Here is a 25955-nt window from a genome sequence, read left to right on the forward strand (position 1 = left end):
CGCTGCGCCACTCAGGAGCCACAAAACTGATATTGTGGTCTCCAGTGTGGATGTCAATAAAACACTTCTAAATTAAACATAAGAAACAAAAAGTATGAGAACATACATTTAATGAGTGCAGAAAATGTTAGGATTACACTAGCACAGTAAAGCAATCACACAAAGCTAAACCAAAGACAATGCCCAAGTATTAAGTTCCATCCTGTTATCTCCCTTCATTGTATAAAAATATAGCCTACTATAAAAGACAAACTGTCTCAGAGCACTGTGCTTTTTAAACAAAGACGTTCACTGCCGTGTCAAATTACTGCCCAGTCCCCTTCCTATTCAATTTATCATTTTTCAGAAGTTTACACACAGGTCAGATGTGACATTCAAGTAAAACAAACATGTTTCGTTGTCCATGATACTCAAATATAAGATTGATTCTCCTCAGGGGGATGAGACATTTTTATTCATGTTACCCAGGTAAGCCTGTAAGAACAGGAGAGCAATGACCTCATTTTACTAGTTGACTGCTATACAGGTCAAGAGAAAGAATTCAGCCTACCAGAATTCAGCTCAAAATTATAGAATTGCAGTTAATAGAAAACAGCTGAGCACATATAACACATACTTTACACATGTCCAAAACAAGTAGATAATGACCCAGCTTTATCAAATCGCATGTTACAGCTAAAAAGGCCTGTTGGCAGACAATGTCTCTCTATGGTATTTCTCAACCAGCTGATATAGGAATGTGTCCCTCTCTTTCTGTGTTGTGATACAAGATGCACATTCTAGCGCCGCCGAAAGGCGCGGGAGATTCTCCAAGCGTTGGGCTCCTCGTAACGGTTGTAGAGGGGCTCGAGGCGCTGCTGCTTCTTCTGTTTGCTGAGACGCGTGGGATCAGACACTTTGAAAAAGGCCGGCGAGAACTCTACCAGCCAGCGTGGGTCAATGGTGGTCACCTCCCTCATGTACTCCTTAGTGGTCAGCACCAACTCATGGTACACCACCCTGTGGAGAGAGGAATAAGAGTATCAGGCAAGAGGAAAATAATGTCCAGGATGGCTCAGTAACACTTGACATTCAATGTAAACTAGTGACTAATCCATTAGTCCCCGTGGTAATCAGAAATGAGGGTCGACTCACCACTCAGGCTGGCGGTTGAACAGGGCACTGGAGGGGTGGATGTACACCACCTGCTGGTCAATGAGCGTACGGTAGCCCTCCTGGGGATCCTTTTTGGCTGCGTTCCGGAAGAAACCACTGCAGATGGCCTTCTGCACACGCACCGTGGCCTTTCCACAAGTCACCACATCCAGTTTATGTCTGAGAAGAGGTAAACGTTTTTTGGATTTGTGTGAGAAGATTTCTAGTAAGTGAGGTTTCTTTACCAGACATACAATTACCTTGATCATCAAATGGACAGTGGAACCTACCTGTCCATGATACCCAGCATCTGTTTGCGGATATCCTGGGCTCTGCGCAAGGAACGGGCCTGGATGAAGTTCTCGTAGCACCAGGGGTTGGAGAACTTGTTGTTCTTCCAGGAGTTATAGACAGCCAGCAGAGTAAGGTGGTCTCCCTCGGCCTGGTGGAACTTAGCCTTCTTCTGGTCAGCCAAGGCCTGCTTGTCCTGAGACACAGAGAATAAAATAACTGTTAGTCATCAAATGATCAACAATGGCACACCATATAATTGCCTCATTGAGGTGTCCAACCATAATGTTAAACCTCAACATTCAACTGTGCTGAAAAGAAAAAAAGATCTAATCAGGATACCCAGAGGAGTGATATGACCCTATTTTTTGTGATTTGACGTACCTTGGGCCTGTAGAAGACGTTCTGCACAGACAGCATGGAGACGATGGTGAGCATCTCCTCACTGCAGCCCAGGTGGACGGACATGATCAGCATCTTACACAGCATGGGCTCCAGAGGGAACTCCGCCATCTGACAGAGAGATGGAAATAATTCATTGGTAATTAATCCTCAATTTTGCCTTTCTTAACAACAGTCTCCTTTTTTTTTGGTATAAACTCTTACCCTGCGTCCGAGACGAGTGAGCAACCCTTCATCGTCCAGAGACCCCAGAGTGTAGAGCTGCTCCATGGCAGTGATCAGCGTCTCCATGGGTGGAGCGTCCATGAAATCAAACGATAGCAGGTCATTGATGCCCATGGCCTGAAGGAATATGGAGAAAGGGACATCAGGGGATGATACGGGAGGAGTAGGTCTCAGCAGACAAGTATAGATCACAGAAGAATGCACAGTGAAAAAAGGTTTATCCCCTTTTGTGACTGTATGCATACCTTGAGGGACAGCACAGTGCTGGCCAAGTTAGTTCTCTGGATCTCAGGCACGTTGGTGGTGAGCATCTCGTCTCTGTATGCTCTCTCGGTGTACAGCCTGTAGGTCTTCCCTGGGCCAGTTCTTCCAGCTCTACCAGCCCGCTGCTTGGCTTGGGCCTAACAGAAGTTACATTGAATCCCTTAGCATACCAAATCATAATTGCTTGAGAGAGACAGAGGGGTTACAATCTTGGTAGGTTTAGAAAATAAATATGAACTGAGTGATTAACCAGTCTACCTGTGAAATGGGAGTCACCACCAGCTGGTCAATACCAGTCTTGGAGTTGTACACCTTTTGCTTCACAAATCCTGGGTCCACAACGTAGTAGATACCGTCAATGGTCAGAGACGTCTCAGCAATGTTAGTGGCAATGACAACCTTTCTGCTGCCGGGGGGAGCAGGGTCAAAGATACGGGTCTGCATCTCGCTTGGCAGCGCAGAGTAGACAGGTAGAATGATGAGTTCGGGCACTTCAGGTCCCAGAGACTTCATCCGTTCATACAAGATCTCACAAGCGGTGTCAATCTCCTCCTGACCCGTCAGAAACACCAGGACATCACCTGCAAACAAGGAGCGAGAGAGGACATAAAGAAGGTTGATAACTCTTCACAATCAAGGGTGAATTTCAAACTGACATTTTATAGCAATGGATTTGCATTCATGCAGTGATTTAGGTCAATGACTATGAATTACAGTTAGACTATAGACTGGGTTTAACCTTTGTTAAAACCGTACCTGGAGGCTCGGTCAGGTGGATCTGCATGACGGTGATGAGACTGGCGTCCAGGTAGTCCGTCTCAGGCTCTTTGCAGTAGAGCACCTCCACTGGATAGGTACGTCCTGGGATGGTAAAGATGGGCGCTTCGTAGAAGTACTGGGAGAACTTGACGGCATCTAGCGTGGCTGAAGTGACAATCAGCTTCATGTCTGTGCGTTTCTGCACTGTCTGAAAAGGGGGAGAGTTAGCTTAATACAAAACTTTCCTTTAAAATATTAGCGATGTTTAAACCCTGAAGTCAAGGGGAAACAAGACCCTGGTATACCTTCTTGAGCAGACCGAAGAGCACATCGGTATGGATGGTCCTCTCGTGGGCCTCATCCAACATGATGATGGCGTACTGGCCAAGGTCCGGATCTATCAAACACTCTCTCAGCAACATACCGTCTGTCATGTACTTGATCACCGTCTCAGGGCTGGTGCAGTCCTCAAAACGGATGGTGTAGCCCACCTGGTGTAGAAGAACGGAGACACAAGTTAAAAATAACTAGGGCCAGACGTTTGAGATTGTTCTGCGATCAGATGTATTCGTCATCGTCTCATGGTCACGTGGGCCAGGAGATCACTCACCTCCTGGCCCAGACAGCAACCGTACTCTTCAGAGACTCTCTTGGCCACAGACATGGCTGCCACACGACGGGGCTGAGTGCAGCCGATCTTCCCCCGAGTGGTGTAGCCCGCCTCGGCCAGGTACTGGGTGATCTGGGTAGTTTTCCCAGAACCAGTCTCTCCAATAACAATCAAGATCTGGTTATCGTGGACAGCCTGTAATAGAGAAGCAGAGATGTGAGCAAAATGTTATGCCATAAATGGTCAAAAACAGCTGTTGAAATAGAAATAACTAGCGATATATAATTTGCAAACTTTTGCACAAACCTGGATGAGCTGCTCTTTGAGCTTGTAGATGGGCAGGCTCTCTCTCTGCTCCAGGATGGACATTGCCGTCTTCTTGCCGTAAGAGGCCTTGTTGCCCCCAAAGGCATGTTTCTTCCACTCCGGGATGTCAGTTGGCATCATGCCAATTCCTCTCATGTTGGCTGCAATCTGCCTTCCATCAACTGTGTAAGAGGGAAGCGTCTTTAATTGAGATGAACTGGTGTGATATTTAACCTCCACCCCTTCAGATGACTGGTGATCCAGACCCAGTCTAGGACCCTGGGAGGAACCTTTACACCCACAAAGCCTCCCCTGTAACCCTGGGCCATGGAGGACAAGGCACACTACAGCGGGCCACTCTATCCGGCCTGTTTGGATGCTATAAGAAAGAAACCAGATAACCATCTCCAGCCCTGCAAACCCTGAGGGCTGCTGCTGCTACACTGGAGGAAGTCTGATGTAGTGGCTCAGACCGGACTGTGTTGAGGATTACTGTGTGCTTCCATACGGACTTACCATCAGGCAGAGGGTCTACCCAGTGTTTGTTCAGGCCCATGGGGATAGAGTCCATCTCAGCCTCTCGCTGACACTGCTTCACCTCCCTCCTCTCCTTAGCCAAAGCACTCTGCATCATGGCAGCCTGGGACAGCGAGCCGTCTGGATTCTGACAGAGGGAAACAAAGTGAGCTGCAATTGTTCACACTACTAAACAGGATAAAAACACTCAAACAAAATTGCCTTGAAAGTAGGTTGATCAAGAGGACATGGAAACATACCTTAACAATCTTGACAGGGCTCATGTCCATACTCTGTTTAGTGTGTCCTCTCAGGAACGGAGGCTCCTCCTCCACCAGCTCAATTTCCAGGTCCTCATCTGAAAGAAAGTGGTGGGCAAATCAGCATCCAATACTTCAATGTGAATCTAAACCGACAGTGGTTTTCTATGAAGAAAATGTACACGAGGGCGTGCTAAATTACTCTTTCAGCACGACTGTGCTGCGGCCATAAGTACGAGGAGGAGCAGAGTACCGCAGATTAGCACAATCGTGCTAAAAAAAAAACATTTTTACACAACCTCAAGTGTACAATTGCTTTTCTACAATGGCTTACGAGTCAAATTAAAATATATATATATATATATATTTTCCAATCTAAATGTTCCATTGCCATGCTGGCTGGCAAAGCTATTATCCGTCGCTTGCTAGCTAGCCAACTACAACTAACACAGTCACGTCAAACTATGCTATAATAGCAAAGTAGCTCAGTAGTGTGTGTGGCCTCCACGTGCCTGTATGACCTCCCTACAACGCCTGGGCATGCTCCTGATGAGGTGGCGGATGGTCTCCTGATGGATCTCCTCCCAGACCTGGACTAAAGCATCCGCCAACTCCTGGACAGTCTGTGGTGCAACGTGGCGTTGGTGGATGGAGTGAGACATGATGTCCCAGATGTGCTCAATTGGATTCAGGTCTAGGGAACGGGCGGGCCAGTCCATAGCATCAATGCCTTCCTCTTGCAGGAACTGCTGACACACTCCAGCCACATGAGGTCTAGCATTGTCTTGCATTAGGAGGAACCCAGGGCCAACCGCACCAGCATATGGTCTCACAAGGGGTCTGAGGATCTCATCTCGGTACCTAATGGAAGTCAGGCTAACTCTGGCGAGCACATGAAAGGCTGTGCGGCCCCCAAAGAATCCTTATCATTTATCGCCCTCCAGGTCCCCTCGGAGAGTTCATCAATGAGCTTGATGCCTTGATAAGCTCCTTTCCTGAGGACGGCTCACCTCTCACAGTTCTGGGCGACTTTAACCTCCCCACGTCTACCTTTGACTCATTCCGCTCTGCCTCCTTCTTTCCACTCCTCTCCTCTTTTGACCTCACCCTCTCACCTCCCACCCCGAATACTCACAACTACCCCTACTCACAACTCATCTTTACTAGATGCAATGAGGTTAGTGGAAAAACAGCAACTCCCCTCCAAGTCTCCGACCACTACCTTGTATCCTTTTCCCTCTCGCTCTCATCCAACACTTCCCACACTGCCCCTACTCGGATGGTATCGCGCCGTCCCAACCTTCGCTCTCTCTCCCCCGCTACTCTCTCCTCTTCCATCCTATCATCTCTTCCCTCTGCTCAAACCTTCTCCAACCTATCTCCTGATTCTGCCTCCTCAACCCTCCTCTCCTCCCTTTCTGCATCCTTTGACTCTCTATGTCCCCTATCCTCCAGGCCGGCTCGGTCCTCCCCTCCCGCTCCGTGGCTCGACGACTCATTGCGAGCTCACAGAACAGGGCTCCGGGCAGCCGAGCGGAAATGGAGGAAAACCCGCCTCCCTGCGGACCTGGCATCCTTTCACTCCCTCCTCTCTACATTTTCCTCCTCCGTCTCTGCTGCTAACGCCACTTTCTACCACTCTAAATTCCAAGCATCTGCCTCTAACCCTAGGAAGCTGTTTGCCACCTTCTCCTCCCTCCTGAATCCTCCTCCCCCTCCCCCCCTCTGCAGATGACTTCGTCAACCATTTTGAAAAGAAGGTCGACGACATCCGATCCTCGTTTGCTAAGTCAAACGACACCGCAGGTTCTGCTCACACTGCCCTACCCTGTGCTCTGACATCTTTCTGCCCTCTCTCTCCAGATGAAATCTCGCGTCTTGTGACGGCCGGCCGACCAACAACCTGCCCGCTTGACCCTATCCCCTCCTCTCTTCTCCAGACCATTTCCGGAGACCTTCTCCCTTACCTCGCTCATCAACAAATCCCTGACCGCTGGCTACGTCCCTTCCGTCTTCAAGAGAGCGAGAGTTGCACCCCTTCTGAAAAAACCTACACTCGATCCCGCCGATGTCAACAACTACAGACCAGTATCCCTTCTTTCTTTTCTCTCCAAAACTCTTGAACGTGCCGTCCTTGGCCAGCTCTCCCGCTATCTCTCTCAGAATGACCTTCTTGATCCAAATCAGTCAGGTTTCAAGACTAGTCATTCAACTGAGACTGCTCTTCTCTGTATCACGGAGGCGCTCCGCACTGCTAAAGCTAACTCTCTCTCCTCTGCTCTCATCCTTCTAGACCTATCGGCTGCCTTCGATACTGTGAACCATCAGATCCTCCTCTCCACCCTCTCCGAGTTGGGCATCTCCGGCGCGGCCCACGCTTGGATTGCGTCCTACCTGACAGGTCGCTCCTACCAGGTGGCGTGGCGAGAATCTGTCTCCTCACCACGCGCTCTCACCACTGGTGTCCCCAGGGCTCTGTTCTAGGCCCTCTCCTATTCTCGCTATACACCAAGTCACTTGGCTCTGTCATAACCTCACATGGTCTCTCCTATCATTGCTATGCAGACGACACACAATTAATCTTCTCCTTTCCCCCTTCTGATGACCAGGTGGCGAATCGCATCTCTGCATGTCTGGCAGACATATCAGTGTGGATGACGGATCACCACCTCAAGCTGAACCTCGGCAAGACGGAGCTGCTCTTCCTCCCGGGAAGGACTGCCCGTTCCATGATCTCGCCATCACGGTTGACAACTCCATTGTGTCCTCCTCCCAGAGCGCTAAGAACCTTGGCGTGATCCTGGACAACACCCTGTCGTTCTCAACTAACATCAAGGCGGTGGCCCGTTCCTGTAGGTTCATGCTCTACAACATCCGCAGAGTACGACCCTGCCTCACACAGGAAGCGGCGCAGGTCCTAATCCAGGCACTTGTCATCTCCCGTCTGGATTACTGCAACTCGCTGTTGGCTGGGCTCCCTGCCTGTGCCATTAAACCCCTACAACTCATCCAGAACGCCGCAGCCCGTCTGGTGTTCAATCTTCCCAAGTTCTCTCACGTCACCCCGCTCCTCCGCTCTCTCCACTGGCTTCCAGTTGAAGCTCGCATCCGCTACAAGACCATGGTGCTTGCCTACGGAGCTGTGAGGGGAACGGCACCTCAGTACCTCCAAGCTCTGATCAGGCCCTACACCCAAACAAGGGCACTGCGTTCATCCACCTCTGGCCTGCTCGCCTCCCTACCACTGAGGAAGTACAGTTCCCGCTCAGCCCAGTCAAAACTGTTCGCTGCTCTGGCCCCCAATGGTGGAACAAACTCCCTCACGACGCCAGGACAGCGGAGTCAATCACCACCTTCCGGAGACACCTGAAACCCCACCTCTTTAAGGAATACCTAGGATAGGATAAAGTAATCCTTCTCACCCCCCTTAAAAGATTTAGATGCACTATTGTAAAGTGGCTGTTCCACTGGATGTCATAAGGTGAATGCACCAATTTGTAAGTCGCTCTGGATAAGAGCGTCTGCTAAATGACTTAAATGTAAATGTAAGAAATGCCACCCCACACCATGACTGACCCACCGCCAAACCGGTCATGCTGGAGGATGTTGCAGGGAGCAGAACGTTCTTCACAGCGTCTCCAGACTCTGTCACGTCTGTCACTTGTGCTCAGTGTGAACCCGCTTTCATCTGTGAAGAGCACAGGGCGCTCTGGCAAATGCCAAACGTCCTACACGGTGTTGGGCTGTAAGTACAACCCCCACCTGTGGACGTCGGGCCCTCATACCACCCTCATGGAGTCTGTTTCTGACCGTTTGAGCAGACACATGCACATTTGTGGCCTGCTGGAGGTCATTTTGCAGTGCTCCTCCTTGCACAAAGGCATAGGTAGCGGTCCTGCTGCTGGGTTGTTGCCCTCCTACGGTCTCCTCCACGTCTCCTGATGTACTGGCCTGTCTCCTGGTAGCGCCTCCATGCTCTGGACACTACGCTGATAGACACAGCAAACCTTCTTGCCACAGCTCGCATTGATGTGACATCCTGGATGAGCTGCACTACCTGAGCCACTTGTGTGGGTTGTAGACTCCGTCTCATGCTACCACTAGAGTGATAGCACCACCAGCATTCAAAAGTGACCAAAACATCAGCCAGGAAGCATAGGAACTGAGAAGTGGTCTGTGGTCACCACCTGCAGAACCACAGCTTTATTGGGGGTTTCTTGCTAATTGCCTATAATTTCCACCTGTTGTCTATTCCATTTGCACAACAGCATGTGAAATTGATTGTCAATCAGTGATGCTTCCTAAGTGGACAGTTTGATTTCACAGAAGTGTGTTTGACTTGGAGTTACATTGTGTTGTTTAAGTGTTCCTTTATTTGTTCGAGCAATATATATATAAAATGCAGATTCATGACTGACTGCGAAAAGATAACTGTCTCGTCCTGACACGTTCATTCTCAATAAGACAGTGGAGATCGAATTTCAATATTGATACAATGCTGCAAATGTCGAGAGACTGGCAGCAACGTTTATACAAATCCCTGTTGTTGCAAACCAAATGATAGGCTCGAAGCAAGAGGAAATAACGTCGACATACTTTTTTTTTTTTTTTTACAATGGAGATCAAGTTAATGAATTGGCTGGCTGGGCCGATGAGACAGCGGATGGGCAGGGATTTCTCAGATGGAACAAAAAAAAAGATGCCCATTTTTGCATCATCGACTCACCCGTGCTAAACTGTTTTTAGTATGGCTTAGAACACGTCTCAAGCAAATCACAAAGCTTGCTTTGACCAATCCGCTGTGGAACACACAATAACATAAGTCATGTTCTACCTTCTTCGTCATCAACTTTGGGGAGGATACCAGTCTCCTCGTCAAAGTCAGGGAACTCCTCTTTAGAAAGAACATTAGCAGCAATCATCTGAGAACAGAAGAAAATAGCATTATTAGATCAAAAATCACACTGATAACAGTCAAGAGGTCTTGATAAAAACCCTGTGTGCACACATACCTGTTTGATTTCCCACTTCTCGGGGTCAGATATCTTGGTCAGTCTCTTACGCTCCAGTGTGTCGTCCTCCAACTCAGGGGCGTGGCCCAGGTTGAGGTTGGTTGGGCGGTCGGGGTTCCTCATGATTTTCTCCTCCTCACCATCAGGGCCCTGGTTCCTCCTTCTGTTGGGGTTCAGGTCCTCCCCAGTTTCCTGGTCCACATCCTGTCAACGAAGAGGAGAGCCAGTGTTTCAGTAATAATTAAACAGGTCTTTCATAGTGCTTTCCAAAAGTTCCAAAGTCTTTAAAACTTAGTGGCACTCCAGTCTCCTTTTCACCTCATTTAACAGCTGATTTCTGAACAGAAAGGGTACATCTCAATATGTGGTACAAGGTAAGTCATGCCATAGCACCCGAGTGTGGGGGGCTCTTCTATTTTGTTCCTCAAGCAAGGGGAATGACAAACCAACTCCTTGAAGTTTGCAGTTGTCAAAAAATAAATATACATTTTTAAGATAATAAATATAAAATATACATTTTTTTTCAACAGGAAAATTACTTTAAATGCCCATATTTTTACCAACATGATTACAGGGACGAAAACTAGTGAGCGCCCAAAAAGGTGATGCAAATTTCTGCGTGAAAAAAATCTATTTTCAGTGTGTTTGTCACAACACCAACATTTACTAATGATGTGATACCAAGTAGTATCGCGATACCATAGGGTTTGCCCTGTGGTATCACATTTTGGTCTCATGGGACCAAAATGGAACTCTTTGGCCTGAATGAAATGCACTGTGTGTGGAGAAAACCAGGCACAGCTCATCAACCGTCTAACACCATCCCTACTGTGAAGCATGGTGGCGGCAGCATCATGCTATGGGGGTGCTTTTCAGCAGCAGGGACTGGGAGACTGGTAAGGATAGGGAGAATGATGAATGGCACCAAATACAGGCAAATCCTTCATGAGAACTTGCTTCAGAATGTAAATGAACTTACTTCAGAATGTAAATGAACTTACCGCAATTTCCGGACTATAAGCCGCTACTTTATTCTCACACTTTGAACCTCGCGGTTTATACAATGACGCGGCTAATTTATGGCTTTTTCCCGCTTTCACAAGATTCATGCCGCCAAAAAAACTGAGCACCGTCACATAATGTGACGTAAATCGAGCGCGCTCAAACTTCCCATCATTCTGATTACCGTAGTAATTTTGTCACCCTCATCATGACAAAGACAGGGAGAAATGCATATGATGCAGCTTTCAAGTTGATGGTGATAAATCTGGCTGTTGGAAAAGGAAATAGAGCTGCTGCATGGGAGCTTGGCCTTAATGAGTCGATGATAAGACGTTGGAAACAGCAGCGTGAGGAACTGACTCAGTGCAGAAAGACAACAAAAGCTTTCAGAGGGAAGAAAAGCAGATGGCCCAAAGTATTTGCAGCCACTCGACATCAGTGTAAATCGTGCATTTAAGGTGGCGCTCCTTGTTCAGTGGGAGGCTTGGATGACAAGTGGGGAGAAATCCTTCACTAAAACAGGCCGCAGGCGAAGAGCATCTTATGGTCAAGTCTGCCAGTGGGTCCTGACAGCGTGGAGCATTGTCAAAAAATCCACTATCATCAACGGGTTTCGAAAGGCTGGACTGCTGCGTGTTGAAGGGGCAGCATGAGCTCAGCGGGGTATTTGCCTCCGGATGAAAGTGATGAGAGCGACAATGAAAACGATCCAACATCGGATGAAGCAATTCTGAGGCTATTCAACTCCGACACCGAAGGAGATGACTTCAGTGGTTTCAGTGCACAGGAAGCTAGTGACCAATGACTTTCTTGGTAGGCTACTGTTTTAATTTTTGTTACAAGCTGTGTTTCGTTAAAGCCTATTTATTTTTGTTACAAGCCATGTTTCGTTTAAAGGCTGTGTAAAGTTCCTTTTATTTCAATGTACCGGTAGGCACCTGCGGCTTATAGACATGTGCGGCTTATTTATGTTCAAAATACATATTTTTAAATAATTCAGTGGGTGCGGTTTATATTCAGGTGCGCTTAATAGTCCAGCAATTATGGTAGACTGGGGTGAAGATTTACATTCCAACAGGACAATGACACCAAGGATACAGCCAAAGCAAAGCTGGAACGGCTTCAGAACAAGAATGTGAAAGTCTGAGTGGTCCCACCAAATCCTAGACTTGAATCCCATTAAATCTGTGGAAAGACATGAAGACTGCTGTTCACCACCACTCTCCATCTATTGTAACTTAAGAGAGCTTGAGAATATCCACAAATCCAGATGTGCAAAGCTGATATACATACCCAAGACGACTCAAAGCAGCCATCATCACCACCAAAAGTGCTTATTAACTCAGGGATGTGAATACTTATGTAAATTAGATTAATGAATTTAATAAATTTGTAAAAATGTCTAAAAACAAGTTTAATGGGAATTGTGTGTAGATAGGTGAGGGGGGGGGGGTCCACTTAATCCAATTTGAATTCAGGCTGTAACAACCTTCTGAATAGGTACATTTAAGTCATTTAGCAGACTTAAATGTTAAATTAAGATTAAATGTAAAAAAATGTCACTGACATAAAGGGCTGCCTCGCTTCTTGCTCTTAGGAAACTCTGCAGAATTTTTTATTTTTATGTATCATTTCTTACATTGTTAGCCCAGAAAATGTTGTGTTATTACATACAGCCGGGAAGAACTATTGGATATCAAAGCGCCGGTAACTCATTAGCACTACCAGGAATATTACTTTCCCGAAGCAGATCAATTGTTTGCACCCCCCAGGGCAAATGAACTGATTCCAGAACAACTCCGGCGAAGGAGAGGTACTCGGAGTGGTCTTTTAGTCCGACTTAAGAGGTGCACACGCCACCCACCGCTTCCAAGCATATTACTATCTAGATAATAAAAGTTGAGGAGCTCATGGAGGGCGTCTCTTTCCAGAGAGACCGGGATTGTAACATACTCTGCTTCACGGAAGCATCTCTCTCGGGATATACTTTCCGAATCAGTCCAGCCAGTTGGAATCTCAGTTCATCGCACAGACAGGAATAAATATCTCTCTGGGAAGAAGGAGGGCGGGGGTGTGTTTCATGATTAACTACTCATGGTGTAATTGTGATAACATACAGGAACTCAAGTCCTTTTGATCACCCGATCTAGAATACCTCAAATCAAATGCAGACCGTATTATCTCCCAAGAGAATTGTCATTGGTTATAGTCACGGCCGTGTATATTTCCTCCTCAAGTTGATACTGCGACAGCCCTCAAAGAACTCCAGTTGACTTTATGCAAACCATATGTCCTGAGGCTGCATTTATTGTAGCTGGAGATTTTAACAAAGCAAATTTGAGAAAAAGGATGCCAAAATTCTAGCAACATATCGACTGTAGGACTTGCGCTGCCAAAACTCGACCACTGTTACTCCAACTTCCGGGATACCTATAAGGCAAATCTGACCGCGACTCAATTTTGCTCCTCCCTTCCTATAGGGAGAAACCCAAACAGGTAGTAAATCAAATCAAATCAAATTTATTTATATAGCCCTTCGTACATCAGCTGATATCTCAAAGTGCTGTACAGAAACCCAGCCTAAAACCCCAAACAGCAAACAATGCAGGTGTAAAAGCACGGTGGCTAGGAAAAACTCCCTAGAAAGGCCAAAACCTAGGAAGAAACCTAGAGAGGAACCGGGCTATGTGGGGTGGCCAGTCCTCTTCTGGCTGTGCCGGGTAGAGATTATAACAGAACATGACCAAGATGTTCAAATGTTCATAAATGACCAGCATGGTCGAATAATAATAAGGCAGAACAGTTGAAACTGGAGCAGCAGCACAGTCAGGTGGACTGGGGACAGCAAAGAGCCTTCATGTCAGGTAGTCCTGGGGCACGGTCCTAGGGCTCAGGTCAGTTGAAACTGGAGCAGGAGCATGGCCAGGTGGACTGGGGACAGCAAGGAGTCCTCATGTCAGGTAGTCCTGGGACATGGTCCTAGGGCTCAGGTCCTCCGAGAGAGAGAAAGAAAGAGAGAAGGAGAGAATTAGAGAACGCACACTTAGATTCACACAGGACACCGAATAGGACAGGAGAAGTACTCCAGATATAACAAACTGACCCTAGCCCCCCGACACATAAACTACTGCAGCATAAATACTGGAGGCTGAGACAGGAGGGGTCAGGAGACACTGTGGCCCCATCCGAGGACACCCCCGGACAGGGCCAAACAGGAAGGATATAACCCCACCCACTTTGCCAAAGCACATCCCCCACACCACTAGAGGGATATCTTCAACCACCAACTTACCATCCTGAGACAAGGCCGAGTATAGCCCACAAAGATCTCCGCCACGGTACAACCCAAGGGGGGGGGGGCAACCCAGACAGGCCGACCACAACAGTGAATCAACCCACCCAGGTGACGCACCCCCCCCCCCAGGGACGGCACGAGAGAGCCCCAGCAAGCCAGTGACTCAGCCCCCGTAACAGGGTTAGAGGCAGAGAATCCCAGTGGAAAGAGGGGAACCGGCCAGGCAGAGACAGCAAGGGCGGTTCGTTGCTCCAGAGCCTTTCCGTTCACCTTCCCACTCCTGGGCCAGACTACACTCAATCATATGACCCACTGAAGAGATGAGTCTTCAGTAAAGACTTAAAGGTTGAGACCGAGTTTGCGTCTCTGACATGGGTAGGCAGACCGTTCCATAAAAATGGAGCTCTATAGGAGAAAGCCCTGCCTCCAGCTGTTTGCTTAGAAATTCTAGGGACAATTAGGAGGCCTGCGTCTTGTGACCGTAGCGTACGTGTAGGTATGTACGGCAGGACCAAATCAGAGAGGTAGGTAGGAGCAAGCCCATGTAATGCTTTGTAGGTTAGCAGTAAAACCTTGAAATCAGCCCTTGCTTTGACAGGAAGCCAGTGTAGAGAGGCTAGCACTGGAGTAATATGATCAAATTTTTTGGTTCTAGTCAGGATTCTAGCAGCCGTATTTAGCACTAACTGAAGTTTATTTAGTGCTTTATCCGGGTAGCCGGAAAATAGAGCATTGCAGTAGTCTAACCTAGAAGTGACAAAAGCATGGATTAATTTTTCTGCATCATTTTTGGACAGAAAGTTTCTGATTTTTGCAATGTTACGTAGATGGAAAAAAGCTGTCCTCGAAATGGTCTTGATATGTTCTTCAAAAGAGAGATCAGGGTCCAGAGTAACGCCGAGGTCCTTCACAGTTTTATTTGAGACGACTGTACAACCATTAAGATTAATTGTCAGATTCAACAGAAGATCTCTTTGTTTCTTGGGACCTAGAACAAGCATCTCTGTTTTGTCCGAGTTTAATAGTAGAAAGTTTGCAGCCATCCACTTCCTTATGTCTGAAACACATGCTTCTAGCGAGGGCAATTTTGGGGCTTCACCATGTTTCATTGAAATGTACAGCTGTGTGTCATCCGCATAGCAGTGAAAGTTTACATTATGTTTTCGAATAACATCCCCAAGAGGTAAAATATATAGTGAAAACAATAGTGGTCCTAAAACAGAACCTTGAGGAACACCGAAATGTACAGTACCCACACTAAGGACTATTCACCGCTGGTCTGACCAATCGGAATCCACGCATCAAGATTGTTTTGATCACGCGGACTGGGATATGTTGCGGGTAGCCTCCGAGAACAACATAGACGAATAGACTGACTCACTTTACCAGGAAGTGTATAGGAGATGTTGTACTCAATACCTACCCTAAACAGAAACCGTAGATATATGGCAGCATTTGCGCAAAACTGAAAGTGCGAATCACTGCATTTAACCATGGCAAGGTGACTAGGAATATGGCAGAATACAAACAGTGTAGTTATTTCCAAACAGGCAAAATGTCAGTATAGAGACAAAGTGGAGTCACAATTCAACGGCTCAGACAGCAGACCTATGTGGCAGGGTCTACAGACAATCACGGACTACAAAAAGGAAAACCAGCCACGTCGTTCTTTGCTTGCTTTGAGGATAACAGTGCCACTGACGCGGCCCGCTGCCAAGGACTGTGGGCTCTCCTTCTCAGTGGCCGATGTAGACATTTAAGCGCGTTAACCCTCGCAAGGCTGCCGGCCCAGACGGCATCCCCAGCCACGTCAGAGCATGCGCAGACCAGCTGGCTGGTGTGTTTACGGACATATTCAATCTCTCCCTATACCAGTCTGCTGTCCCCGCATGCTTCATGATGGCCACCATTGTTCCTGTACCCTAGCAAGCAAAGGTAACTGAACTAAATTACTTTCGCCCCGTAACACTCACTTCTGTCATCATGAAGTGCTTTGAAAGACTCGTCAAGGATCATATCACCTCTACCTTACCCGTCACCCTAAACCCACTTCAATTTGCTTACTGTCTCAATTAGAACCACAGACGCCGCAATCGCCATCACACTGCCCTATCCCATCTAGACAAGAGGAATACATATGTAAGAATGCTGTTCAATGACTATAGCTTAGCATTCAACACCATAGTACCCTCCAAGCTCATCATTAAGCTCGAGGCCCTGGGACTGAACCTCGCCCTGTGCAACTGGGTCCTGGACTTCATGATGGGCCGCCCTGAGGTGGTGAAGGTAGGAAAAACCTCCACTAGATTGATCCTCAACACAGGGGCCCGTCAGGGGTACGTGCTTAGTCCCCTCCTGTACTCCCTGTTCACCCATGACTGCATGGCCAAGCACACCTCCAACTCAATCATCAAGTTTGCAGATGACAACAGTAGTAGGCTTGATTACCAACAATGACGAGACAGTCTACAGGGAGGAGATGAGGGCTCTTGGAGTGTGGTGCCAGGAAAATAACACTCACTCAACAAAACAAAGGAGATGATCGTAGACTTCAAAAAACAGCAGATGGAGCGCCCCCCATCCACATTTGCAGTCTCGCAATGGAGAAGGTGGAAATCTTCAAGTTCCTCAGCGTAGACATCACTGACAAACTGAAATGGTTCACTCCCACAGACAGTGTGGTGAAGTCACAACAGCACCTCTTCAACCCCAGGAGGCTGAAGAAATTTGGCTTGTCACCTAAAACCACCAAACTTTTACAGATGCACAATTGAGAGCATCCTGACGGGCTGTATCACTGCTTGGTATGGCAACTGCATCGCCCACAACAGCAGGGCTCTCCAGAGGGTGGTGCAGTCTTCCCAACGCATCACAGGGTCACCTGTCCTCCAGGGCACCTACAGCACCCGATGTCACAGGAAGGCCAAAAAGATCATCAAGGACAACAACCACCCCGCTATCATCCAGAAGGCGAGGTCAGTACAAGTGCATTATAGATGGGACCGAGAGACTGATCTCAAGGCCATAAGACTGTTAAAATATCCATCACGTGCACAGAGGCTGCTGCCTATATACACATAGACCTGAAATCACTGGCCACTAATGAATGCAACACTAGTCACTCAAAAATGTCTACATATCTTGCATTACCCATCTCATATGTATATACTGTATCCTATTCTATGCCGCTCTGACATTGCTCGTCCATATATTTTTATATTCTTAATTCCATTCCTTTACTAAATGTGTGTGTATCAGGTATATGTTGTGTAATTTGTTAGATATTAGTGCACTGTCGGAGCTAGAAGCACAAGCATTTTGCTACACCCGCATTAACATCTGCTAAACACGTGTGTGTGTGACCAATACAATTTGATGGGGTATGAATACTTCCTGAAAGCACATACCTTCATGCTGAGACTGGTCTTGGAGCCAGTAAAGGACAGCACCTTGATCTTGACTCGCTGCCCTTTCTGGACCACATCAGCCACATTGGCAACACGTCCCTCTCTGCGTAGCTCAGAGATGTGCACCAACCCCTCCCAGCGTTTCCTACAATGCAAAACAGATCATTTTTATTAATTTTTTTATTTTACCTTTATTTAACTAGGCAAGTTTGTTAAGAACAAATTCTTATTTTTCAATGACGGCCTAGGAACAGTGGGTTAACTGCCTGTTCAGGGGCAGAACGACAGATTTGTACCTCGTCAGCTCAGGGGTTTGAACTTGCAACCTTCCGGTTACTAGTCCAACGCTCTAACCACTAGGCTACCCTGCCGCCCCAGGCTTTCAACACTACACAATCAAACGCGAACCAAGTTCATCACTATTGAATTAATGACTTTTGCCGAGGCATTAACTCTTTACTGACCTCAGCCCCTCCAGTTGCACGAAGCAGCCAAACTGCATGATGCTGGTGATTTTGCCGTTGAATATGTCTCCCACGGTAGGCTCCTCTGGTGGTGGGCGGTCCACGTGTTTGTCCTTCCACCGGTCAGAGCCGTCCTTTGTGTCCCTGTCTCGGTCTCTGTGGGGGCTGGGGGTGCGACTGCGCTCACTCCAGCGAGACGCACGTTTCTTACCACGGTCGCGGTCCCTCTCACGGTCTCGGTCTCTCTGACGATCACGGTCCCTAGAGCGAGATCTAGAGCGAGAGCGGGACCGAGAGCGATGACGCCTCCTCCTGTCCCTGTCTCGGCTCCGGCTTCTGCTGTGCCGCCTCTTTTTGTCCGACCTGAGGAATGCAAATCTATGAGCTCCAATCCAATGCGACTGAGGAAAATGTACACTTGAAGCCAATAAGAGTGTAATTGGGGAAATCTCTTTACCTGCTCTTGCTCTTTGAGTCTGATCTACTCACACTGGGCATGAACATCTCCAACTCCTTCATGGCAGCGTCTGCGATTTTCACATCGTCTTCGTCTAGTATGGCCTTGGGGGGTCAGAAATGGTAGGCCAAATATCAGTAGGTCACACAGTCAACCAAAGTAGTCTATAATGTATATTTTACCTGCAAATGAACCACGTTAAAGCACAAAGACTTACCTTAGGAGCCGGATCGTCTGGCCTGCATAACGCAGGAAACAACTCCTTCAGTTTGTCCTTCTCACTCTTCTGCTTGACCACAGGCTCAAAAGCTAGAATCATAAGAGTAAAGAGTCAGCAAGTCTACAACATAGAAACAATAGCATAAACAGCGCATTCGGAAAGTAGTCAGACGCCATTATATTTTCCACATGGATTAAATTGTTGTTTTCCCATCAATATAGAATAATACTGGTACGTAACAATCTACACACAATAAACCCATAATGACAAAGCAAAAACATGTCAAATGTTTTGCAAATGAAAAAAAAACTAAATGAGTATTCAGACTCTTTACTTTGTTGAAGCACCTTTGGCAGCGATTACAGCCGAGACTTCTTGGGTATGGCGCTTCAAGCTTGGCACACCTGTATTTGGGGAGTTTCTCCCATTCTTCTCTGCAGATCCTCTCAAGCTGTCAGGTTGAATGGGGACCATTGCCGCGCTGCTATTTTCACATCTCTCCAGAGATGTTCGATCGGGTTCATGTCCGGGCTCTGACTGGGCCACTCAAGGATATTCAGAGACTTGTCCCGAAGCCACTCCTGTGTTGTCTTGGCTGTGTGCTTAGGGTTGTTGTTCTGTTCGCTCCCAGTCGCAGGCCCTGAGCGCTCTGGAGCAGGTTTTCATCAAGGATCACCCTGTACCTTGTTCGGGTTATCTTTCCTTCAATCCTGCTGCCACCATAGGGATGGTACCAGGTTTCCTCCAGATGTGACGCTTGGCATTCAGGCCAAAGAGTTCAATCCTGGTTTCATCAGACCAGAGAATCCTGTGTCTCACTGTCTGGGAGTCCTTTAGGTGCCTTTTGGAAAACCCCAACGGGCTGTCATATGCATTTTACTGAGCACTCCACCAATAAAGTCCTGATAGCTGGAGTTCTGCAGAGATGGTTGCCCATCTCCAAAGAGGAACTCTGGAGCTCTATCAGTGACTATCAGGTTCTTGGTCACCTTCCTGACCATTCTGCCCCGATTGCTCAGTTTGGGAACGTCAATGCTGCAGAATGTTTTTGGTACCCTTCCCCAGCTCTGTGCCTCGACACAATCCTGTCTTGGAGCTCTGCGGGCAATTCCTTCGACCTCATGGCTTGGTTTTTTTCTCTGACATGCACCATCAACTGTGGGACCTTATATAGACAGGTGTGTGCCTTTCCAAGTCATGTCCAACCAATTGAATTTACCACAGGTGGACGTCAATCAAGACGCAGAAATATCAAGAATAAACAATGGGAAAAGGATGCAACTGAGCTCAAGTTCAAGTCTCATTGCAAAGGGCCCGAAAATTACGTAAGGTATGTGTACATTTTTTATATCGTGTAGATTGAAGAAAAATGTACTTAATCCATTTTAGAATAAGGCTGTAAAGTAACAAAATGTGGAAAAAGTCAAGGGCAGGGGTCTGAATACTTCCCGAATGCACTGCACAAAGCCCATGGCTTTGCAATTGTAAGTGAAAAGCATACATCACCATAACTCAGACGATATAGGTGGAATATAGCTCACATACCTTTGTTTGTAGATGTCTTTGATGGAGGCCGCATCGTTTGAATAAGTCTGAGCAAATTGCCAACAAGTGAATCCTGAAAGATCGAAAATAAATTGAACATGTAGTTAAAGTCGAGTCATTAAGACTCGTTTTTCAACCACTCTACACATTTCTTTTTAACAAACTATAGTTTTGGCAAGTCAGCTAGGAAAATCTACTTTGTGCATGACAAGTAATTTTTCCAACAATTGTTTACAGACAGATTTCACTTAATCACAATTCTAGTGGATCAGAAGTTTACATACACTAAGCCTTTAAACAGCTTGGAAAATTCCAGAAAATTGTCATGGCTTTAGAAGCTTCTGTTAGGCTAATTGACATCATTTGAGTCAATTGGAGATGTACCTGTGGATGTATTTCAAGGCCTACCTTCAAACTCAGTGCCTCTTTGCTTGACATCATGGGGAAATCAAAAGATATTAGCCAAGACCTCAGAAAAAAAAATTGTAGACCTCCACAAGTATGGTTCATCCTTGGGAGCAATTTCCAAATGCCTGAAGGTACCACGTTAATCTGTACAAACAATAGTATGCAAGTATAAACACCATGGTACCACGCAGCCTTCATACCGCTAAGGAAGGAGACACGTTCTGTCTCCTAGAGATGAATGTACTTGGATCTGGAGGAAACAGGTACAAAAGTATCTATATCCACAGTAAAACAAGTCCTAAATCGACATAACCTGAAAGGCCGCTCAGCAAGGAAGAAGCCACTGCTCCAAAGCCGTCGTAAAAAAAGCCAGACTACGGTTTGCAACTGCACATGGGGACAAAGATCGGAATTTTTGGAGAAATGTCCCCTGGTCTGATGGAACAAAAATAAAACTGTTTGGCAATAATGACCATTGTTATGTTAGGAGGAAAAGGGGGAGGCTTGCAAGCCAAAGAACACCATCCCAACAGTGAAGCATTGGGGTGGCAGTATCATGTTGTGGGAGTGCTTTTCTGCAGGAGGGACTAGTGCACTTCACAAAATAGATGTCATCATGAGGGAGGAAATTATGTGGATATATTGAAGCAAAATCAAGACATCAGTCAGGAAGTTAAAGCTTGGTCGCAAATGGGTCTTCCACATGGACAAGTTGTGGCAAAATGGCATAAGGACAACAAAGTTAAGGTATCGGAGTGGCCATTACAAAGCCCTGACCTCAATCCTAAAGAAAATGTGTAGGCAGAACTGAAAGGCGTGTGCGAGCAAGGAGGCCTTACTACAAACCTGAATCAGTTACACCAGTTCTGTCAGGAGGTATGGGCCAAAATTCACCCAACTTATTGTGGGAATCTTGTGGTTAAAAGTTAAAAAATGTAAAGGCAATGCTACTAAATACTAATTGAGTGCATGTAAACTTCTGACCCACTGGGAATGTGATGAAAGAAACAAAAGCTGAAATAAATCACTCTACTATTATTCTGACATTTCACATTCTAAAAATAAAGTAATAATAATAATAATAATATATGCCATTTAGCAGACGCTTTTATCCAAAGCGACTTACAGTCATGTGTGCATACATTCTACGTATGGGTGGTCCCGGGGATCGAACCCACTACCCTGGCGTTACAAGCGCCATGCTCTACCAACTGAGCTACAGGACCAGTGGTGATCCTACCTGACCCAAAACAGGGAATTTTTACTCTGATTAAATGTCAGGAATTGTGAAAAACTGAGTTTAAATGTATTTGGCTAAGGTATATGTAAACTTCCGACTTCAACTGTAGCCATCAGATCATACCCGCTTGCTTACAGCTGCACTAGGGTCGGACAGACGTTCTGTGTAGATTAAGACACCACGGAGCCAGCGCGAGATATGGCTTGAAAAACGTACCTCAATTCAGGGATGAGAAATGTGTTGTACTCCCGACTTGTTCCATTATCCCAACTGTTACACAGAGAAGATTGAACGGCTGCTATTGGCTGGTAGTTCAATCTTCTCGGTGTAACAGCACAAGCATTTCTTATCCCTGGATTGATGTGCTTTTTCCAAACCGTAACATCTTGCGCAGGCTCCGCAGTGTCTTAATCTACACAGAAAGTCCATACAACCCTAGTGCAGCTGTACACAAGTGGGTCAGATCTGCTGGCTATCTAGCTAGTGACAGTAGATAGCAGTGGACAGTACTTACTGTGAATTCTGCGCCATTTTTCAATAGAAGTGATTTAAAGCCATCAAACGTTGGTTGCTTTTCAGCAAGGCTGATGACAAACTCGGCTGTGTGGCAAAGAAACGACCCATTAGTTCAGGGTTAACCTGATTAGCCAAGTAATGTTACTCCTAAACATTAAGAATGTACTCATTTGCTTGTTAAACAGGGCTATCACGCCAGCTAGCTAGCCAACTTTAAGGTCAGACATAGCCCTTGAGTCATTGAATGAAGAGATCCTCTTACAAGGACGTTTTGTTAAGACCATTAACACTCGTTGCTTGCGGTAGGGTATCGGAAGCATAAGGACCTCATCACATATAGAACAATGAGCCAGATCGTTCACTGGATATATAAAATGTGAAGCTTCCAGGTGGCGTTTCCACTCACTACCTAATATTGTGATGAGGAAGCCAAGTGACCGGCAGTGGGAGAACATGGAATTTGGCCAACATTCTGCAAATGTACTCATCGATTAAACATTTCATCTCTATACAGTTCTCTTTCAAAAACTATTATCTGTAACACTGTTTTGTAGACTTCACCCTTTGCTAAGGTTTCAAAACATTGTGTTGTTTAGAAGGAGTGCAAGGGCGAATTGAGTTACTGCACACATCAGGGTAGGCGTTCCCTCGCGAAAATATGCAAATAAATGCTAGAACGTGCCAATGGGAACTCACTAGCTTGTGCTTGGCTGGGCCCACCTCCTTGCTTGTTCTGCCCACTATGATTAATTTGCTCCCATTGGAAATGACAGGCTCTGGTCTGTGGAGTTAGTGATAAAAATCTTTGACCTCATCTTCCATAAATATACACACACACTACCGGTCAAAAGTTTTACTATTTTCTACATTTTAGAATAATAGTGAAGACAAAACTATGAAATAACACATGTAGTAACCAAAAAAAAGTCCAAATAGATTTTATATTTGAGATTCTTCAAAGTAGCCACCCTTTGACCTGTTGACTGCTTTGCACACTCTTGTCATTCTCTCAACCAGCCTCACCGGGAAGTGTATGTGATTTGGAATGCTTTTCCAACAGTCTTGAAGGAGTTCCCACATATTCTGAGCACTTGTTGGCTGCTTTTCCTTCACTCTGCGGTCCGACTCATCCCAAAATCCTTCAGTATGTGGCCCGACTCATCCTAAACCATCTCAGTTTGGTTGAGGTCGGGGGATTGTGGAGGCCAGGTCATCTGATGCAGCACTCCATCACTCTCCTTATTGGTAAAATAGTCTTTAAACAGCCTGGAGGTTTGTTGGGTCATTGTGCTGTTGAAAAACGAATGATAGTGCCACTAAGCCCAAACCAGATGGGATGACATATCGCTGCATAATGCTGTGGTAGCCATATTGGTCAAGTGTGCCTTGAATTCTAAATAAAATGAGTGTTCAGACAACAGTAGTAGGCTTGATTACCAACAATGACGAGACAGCCTGCAGGGAGGAGGTGAGGGCTCTGGGAGTGTGGTGCCTGGAAAACAACCTCTCACTCAATGTAAAAAAAAAAACAAAGGAGATGATTGTGGACTTCAGGAAACAGCAGAAGGAGCACCCCCCTAGCCACATCGACGGGACCGCAAAGGTTCAAGTTCCTCGGCGTACACGTCACTGACTAACTGAAATGGTCCACTCACACAGACAGTGTGGTTAAGAAGGCGCAACAGCGCCTCTTCAACCTGAGGAGCCTGAATAAATTTGGCTTGTCACCTAAAACCCTCAAACTTTTACAGATATGCAATCAAAAAGCACCGATGTTAGATATTACTAGGTAGATATTACTGCACTGTCAGAGCTAGAAGCACAAGCATTTCGCTACACCCGCAATAACATCTGCTATACACATTATGTGACCAATAAAATTTGATTTGAACTCTGGGTATTCCATTTCTGTGGCGGTCCTCATGAGAGCTTGATGGTTTTTGCAACTGTACTTGACGAAACTTGAAAAGTTCTTGAAAATGTTCCATTGGTAGAGTTGCAAAGAGCCAAATCTCAGACTGGCCAATAAAAATAAAAGATTAAGATGGGCAAAAGAACAGATACTGGAACTCTGCCTATAAAGCCAGCATCCCGGAGTTGCATCTTCACTGTTGACCTTGAGATTGGTGTTTTGTGGGTACTATTTAATGAAGCTGCCAGTTGAGGACTCATGAGGCATCTGTTTATCAAACTAGACACTCATGTACTTGTCCTCTTCCTCAGTTGTGCACCGGGGCCTCCCACTCCTCTTTCTATTCTGGTTAGGGCCAGTTTGTGCTGTTCTGTGAAGGAAGTAGTACACATCGTTGTACGAGATCTTGGAATAGCTTTCATTTCTCAGAACAAGAATAAACTGATGAGTTTTAAAATAAACTTTTGTTTCTTTTGAAACTGGCCATTTTGAGCCTGTAATCAAACCCACAAATGCTGATGCTCCAGATACTCAACTAGTCTAAAGGCCAGCTTTATTGCTTCTTTGATAAGCAGTTTTCAGCTGTGCTAACATAATTGCAAAAGGTTTTTCTAATTATCAATTAGCCTTTTAAAATTATAAACTTGAATTAGCTAACACAATGTGCCATTCGAACACAGGAGTGATTGTTGCTGATAATGGGCCTCTGTACACCTATGTGGATATTCCATTAAAAATCTGCCGTTTCCAGCTACAACAGTAATTTACAACATTAACAATGTCTACACTGTATCTGATCAATTGTGTTCTTTTAAAATGGACCAAAAATGTGCTTTTCTTTCAAAAACAAGGACATTTCTAAGTGACCCAAACTTTTGAACGTTAGTGTATATACATAAATAAATTATTACATTGATGCACACCTTGATATAGTGTTCCCACACTGCCATATCCATGTTACATTGTTTAAAAAATAAAACAGGCAGAAGACAAGAGGCGACCACTTGTGCAAATTGTCCATCTAACACCTGTGTGTAAGTGTAGCGGAAATGTTTCGTAGATTGAGTCACCCATAGTTATAACGTTATGGATCTGTCCAAAACGGATACCGTAAGTGTATATATTTTTATTTGAGGATTCTTCGTCGCTTATGGAAGACAAGTGCCAATGATTATTGAAGTTCCTAAACGTTAAAACAACGTCGGGATTGCAGTTCACATGAGGCAGTGGTGGGCGAAGCTAATTTTGACTCAGAACTGTAGCCAGGGAGAAGCCAGAATGCCGCCTTGAGATTGAGAACTAATTTAGCTAGTTAGGTCTGACAGATGTCAATGCTGTGTTGGTTAGCTAACTAACGTTAGTCCGGATACGTTTGTATTTGCAACAAGACAACCACAACAGTGCCAAGCGAGTTACTGGGACTCAATTGGGGTATAAGACCGTAGACAGTTATCCAACGATAGCTAGCTACCTAAATTAACATGTAGCTGGTTAGTTAGCTGCTAAACAACTTGCGGTTTTCATACCTAGATCTTTATCGCTTATCCCCAGATGGTTGTCGAGTTCTGTGCACACTTTGGATACTAACGAAAGGTATTCGAGCTGTTCTAGCTCGTTATCTCCGATGTTTGCCATTCTCAACGAGATTGTTTTGTTTTCAGAAGAAACCAGCAGCAGACATATTTGGAATTTGATGGAGTATGACACCAT

The 25955-nt window shown here is 46.0% G+C and overlaps 1 protein-coding gene across 1 annotated transcript; it reads right to left on the reverse strand.

Moving 5' to 3' along the window:
- Nucleotides 1–93: 93 nt before the first annotated feature.
- LOC118357640 (ATP-dependent RNA helicase DHX8-like) lies at nucleotides 94–25955 on the reverse strand. Its single transcript, XM_052478395.1, has 22 exons — nucleotides 25772–25955; nucleotides 22332–22417; nucleotides 20170–20242; nucleotides 18622–18713; nucleotides 18405–18508; nucleotides 17948–18310; nucleotides 17484–17628; nucleotides 9780–9983; nucleotides 9602–9689; nucleotides 4768–4865; nucleotides 4508–4655; nucleotides 3992–4173; nucleotides 3686–3880; nucleotides 3381–3566; nucleotides 3073–3283; nucleotides 2575–2897; nucleotides 2298–2453; nucleotides 2032–2169; nucleotides 1810–1938; nucleotides 1425–1621; nucleotides 1135–1314; nucleotides 94–999 (listed from the first exon to the last, which is right to left on the reverse strand). The coding sequence occupies exons 1-22, from the start codon at nucleotides 25953–25955 to the stop codon at nucleotides 780–782; spliced, it is 3702 nt and encodes a 1233-aa protein (XP_052334355.1). The 3' UTR covers nucleotides 94–779.

The sequence above is a fragment of the Oncorhynchus keta genome, chromosome 24 (assembly GCF_023373465.1).
Source record: "Oncorhynchus keta strain PuntledgeMale-10-30-2019 chromosome 24, Oket_V2, whole genome shotgun sequence".
NCBI lineage: Eukaryota > Metazoa > Chordata > Actinopteri > Salmoniformes > Salmonidae > Oncorhynchus > Oncorhynchus keta.

What these genes read in the sequence shown, in the direction of transcription:
- LOC118357640 (XM_052478395.1), bottom strand. Translation starts at nt 25,955, where the DNA reads ATGGTGTCATACTCCATCAAATTCCAAATATGTCTGCTGCTGGTTTCT. An exon ending in CCACCTGACCGAGCCTCCAG is followed by an intron (nt 2,898 to 3,072) that starts GTACGGTTTTAA and finishes CCTTGTTTGCAG; the next exon opens with GTGATGTCCTGGTGTTTCTG. An exon ending in TGGTGACTCCCATTTCACAG is followed by an intron (nt 2,454 to 2,574) that starts GTAGACTGGTTA and finishes AACTTCTGTTAG; the next exon opens with GCCCAAGCCAAGCAGCGGGC.